The 3,491-nt window shown below is 36.0% G+C and overlaps 1 protein-coding gene across 1 annotated transcript; it reads right to left on the bottom strand.

Moving 5' to 3' along the window:
* Nucleotides 1-226: 226 nt before the first annotated feature.
* LOC102713959 (cysteine proteinase inhibitor 1) lies at nucleotides 227-2,057 on the bottom strand. The gene is made up of 3 exons (XM_006644796.3): nucleotides 1,700-2,057; nucleotides 849-1,047; nucleotides 227-525 (listed from the first exon to the last, which is right to left on the bottom strand). Exons 1-2 carry the CDS (start codon nucleotides 1,931-1,933, stop codon nucleotides 853-855), a joined length of 429 nt encoding a protein of 142 aa, XP_006644859.1. The 5' UTR covers nucleotides 1,934-2,057; the 3' UTR covers nucleotides 227-525; nucleotides 849-852.
* Between the last annotated feature and the right edge of the window lie 1,434 nt (nucleotides 2,058-3,491).

The raw sequence follows: 3,491 nt of genomic DNA, 5'->3' as shown, positions 1-3,491 counted from the left end.
AGATTTTCAGACAGCACATTGGCTATCTTGCATGTCTTGGAAAACAAAATACAAATTCACTCACTAGCTTAGAATGATACACAAGCAAAATCAAGTCAGGTTTTCGTAACGGAGCGTCTGTCAAGCAAAGCTGAATGTGACATTGAAGATGCTTACTTTCGTATCAGCAAAAGTATATTTTCTGAAGCTTTAAAAAAACTATCCGGTCAAAGGGCAAGCTGAAAAAAATCCACAAATTGTAGCAAGAGACTTTTATTGCAATATTTGTAGTTAATACACCTTGCAAGCATTCTTACTCATAAAACTATTAAACTAATACATACTAGAACATGCCATATGCACAGTCTCCAATAACTATATCCAAGCAATATTATTGTGTGGATCCTTAACATATACAATAGCTATATCCAAGCCATATTATCATGCCGATACTTAACCTGTCCAATAGCCATACCCACAGTTCCACACCGTATGATTCTGCGTGTTATTGATCGCTTCATGCTGCACATGGCATATGAAATGTGCCTGAAATAGTAATTTTGATTTGTCAATACTATATGCAATACACGATTCAGTTCTATAATCTCTACAGATGAAAGATGTCACTTAGAGATAAGTGTTATGTGCCAAAAGTGACTAATGGAGTGAATCAAAACTATTGAGAAGTTGAGTATCCTAATGATTTGGTGGATAAACTTGGGTTGTATTGTTATCAAGTGAAAAACAAACATGTTAGCACGGGACATAACATTGGTTTTCTAATGAGAAAAGGCCATATATGATTCAACGATTCATGGAATAGGTGAAAATTTTGTTTGGTTGGCATCCATAATCGAACATGTGTAGACCTTATTAGGCGTTTGCACTAGATTCGACAGGCTTGAACTCCTGGAGCTCCTTGAAGTCCATCCACGGCTTCTCCCAGACCTTGGCTTCATAGAGCTTCTTGGCACCCCCTTCGTTCACCTCAATTGTGAAATAATACAGCGTGCCAGCAACAACTTGCTGCTTCACCTTTACAAGTTTCTCGAACTCCAGCAAAGCATTCTGCACACAGCAGTATCAAGATTAAATGTTTATCCAGTGCAAAACCTCCTTTTCCTTATTGTCAGAAAACACAGCAAAATATCTGAGCAGAAATAACAATCCAGCACACCCAGGAAGAAAAGTTTAATAGCCCAATTGCACGTTGTACAAATATACGCAAATACGCAATACACCATCTTCTCTCACCAAGTTTGTGGAGATTTACATGACTAGGTACTTAAAAATTACTTCTTTGGCGACAAACAAGCGTAATTGAATTGGATTGATTTTTTAAACGGCGTACTTAAAAATCTTCCATTATGAAACGACAAAGCATTACTTCTCTCACCAAGTAATGTTTGACTTTTTTTAGGTTGCAACGTTTAATCATTCGTCTTATTTAAAAATTTAGTATAAATATAAAAAATGACAAGTCATAATTAAAGTTTTTTAAGTCACAAGCAAAATAAATAATATTTTCGTAACTTTTTAAATAAGACAAATAGTTAAAACTGTAAGAAAAAGTCAAGTAACTTTATCTAAATTTACGAAACGGAGGGAGTAAATGATTTATGACCATAGCCGTGGCATGCGTCGCACAGGCAGTCCATATAACACAAATTCAGATTGATCGTAGGAGGAACAGATGAGATGGCAGGGCGGGGGCACTTACGGCCTTCTTGTTGTGCTCGGTGACGGCGAAGCGGGCGAGGTCGACTAGGTGGAGGTCGTTCTCGTTCCCCACCGGCTCGACGCCGCCGACCACCGGCCCTCCGTCGGTCGCGGTGTGTGCCATCTTCTCCTCTCCCTCACGTGCCCGACACGCCTCTGCCTGAGCGGACGGCGTGGCTAGGGCTTGCAGCACGAGCAGGGCGGCTACCAGTCCGGCGACTCGATATTTCCGCATCTCGATCGCGGTCAGATTTTATAGCGGATTAGCGGGGGCGGCGCGGCGGCCTCGCGGGGAAGACGACGAGGCGAGATGGATGGATGGAGAAAGTGGGGACTGGCCGATGGAAATGGGAACGGAGCGGACGGCTTTTTCCTCCGCAGAGAATCTACCACTATGTTTGTTCCGGTTACACGTTGTATTATCGACTTTATTTGGTTATAACTTCAACTACCTCCGTTACATAAAAGAAAAATGTTTGACTTTTTTCTACAAATGTTTGACCATTTATTTTATTCAAAATTTTAGTACAAATATAGAAAATAACAAGTCGTGTTTAAAGCTCTTTTGATAATAAAATAAGTCACAAGTAAAATAAATGATATTTTTATAATTTTTTAAATAAGACAAATAATCAAATATCTTGTATTATGAAAGTATAATAGCATCCAGTTAGCCACTATTAGTGCTTAGCTTAATTATATTTAATTATATTGTTAAACACCTCACTAAACACCATATATTGTATTGGAGGTGCCCTAATTTATCATTGGCATCCAGTTAGCCTCTATTAATACTGTTTATTTTAGTTTCAGTGACCAAAATCGGTTCTATAATATATTATCACCTTTTGCTTATTATTTACCATCGTTGTCCAACTAGGCTCTGTTTTTAGTTTTAGTGACCGAAATACTCTTATGACAAAAACTTTCAAAAGTTTCCAAATATCTAAAATTTCATATAGTAAACATTATATTATAAAATATCTAAAATTTGGCCGAAAAGTTAGAATTTAATATTTTCGATTTTTCTCCAAATTTTGAAAGTTTTCAATCCAAGGATATTTCAGTTATATAATAAAAACGAACATTACTAACAGATAATAATTGCACGGTGATGGTAAATCGCTTCCGTTTCATATCGTAAGACTTTCTAGACTTGTCTAAATTTATCAATTTATATATGTTTAGATTCATTTCTATTTAAATCTAGAGAAGGCTACAAATCCTTACATCGTGAAACGGAGAGATCGTGAAACGAAGAGAGAGATCGTGAAACGGAGAGAGTATAAAACTAAAAATTAAACAAAACTCGATGGCATATTATAGAACTCACAGTCAGCAGCAAATCGTGGAACTTGGCTAATATCGGTGATACATAATGTATTTTTTTTCTTTCTTTAAATCTCGCAGATGCAGGCTGCGTTATTTCCATGTATCACGTGTCGGGTGGCGATATACCGCGGGCCTGCGGCTGTGTTCATTCCTCCATGATAATCTTTGTTTTTTTTAAGTATGTTTCTTACCAGTGTATTTTTCGACTATTCAATGATGCATATTTCAAAATATCTTTTATAAAAAATTATCATCTTATCTTTCTAGAGAAGAAAATAGATTTTAAATAGTAATCTCTTCGTATTTTGATAGGGGGTACATGGTCCTTTTTTACATATTTGACAATTCATCTTATAAAAACATACAATTATTATATATTTATTGTGATTAGATTATCACATATGTTTCAATCATAACTTTTTTATATTTACATAAAATTTTTAAATACGATAAATAATTAA

The sequence above is a fragment of the Oryza brachyantha genome, chromosome 1, assembly GCF_000231095.2.
Source record: "Oryza brachyantha chromosome 1, ObraRS2, whole genome shotgun sequence".
NCBI lineage: Eukaryota > Viridiplantae > Streptophyta > Magnoliopsida > Poales > Poaceae > Oryza > Oryza brachyantha.
Note: the sequence above shows the minus strand (reverse complement) of the source record. Positions and strands in the feature narration are given on the sequence as shown.

Bases quoted from the DNA above. Each gene is read 5' to 3' on its own strand.
- LOC102713959 (XM_006644796.3), bottom strand. From the start codon at position 1,933: ATGCGGAAATATCGAGTCGCCGGACTGGTAGCCGCCCTGCTCGTGCTG. The intron at 1,048-1,699 runs GTAAGTGCCCCC...TGCTGTGTGCAG, and splicing joins CCGAGCACAACAAGAAGGCC to AATGCTTTGCTGGAGTTCGA.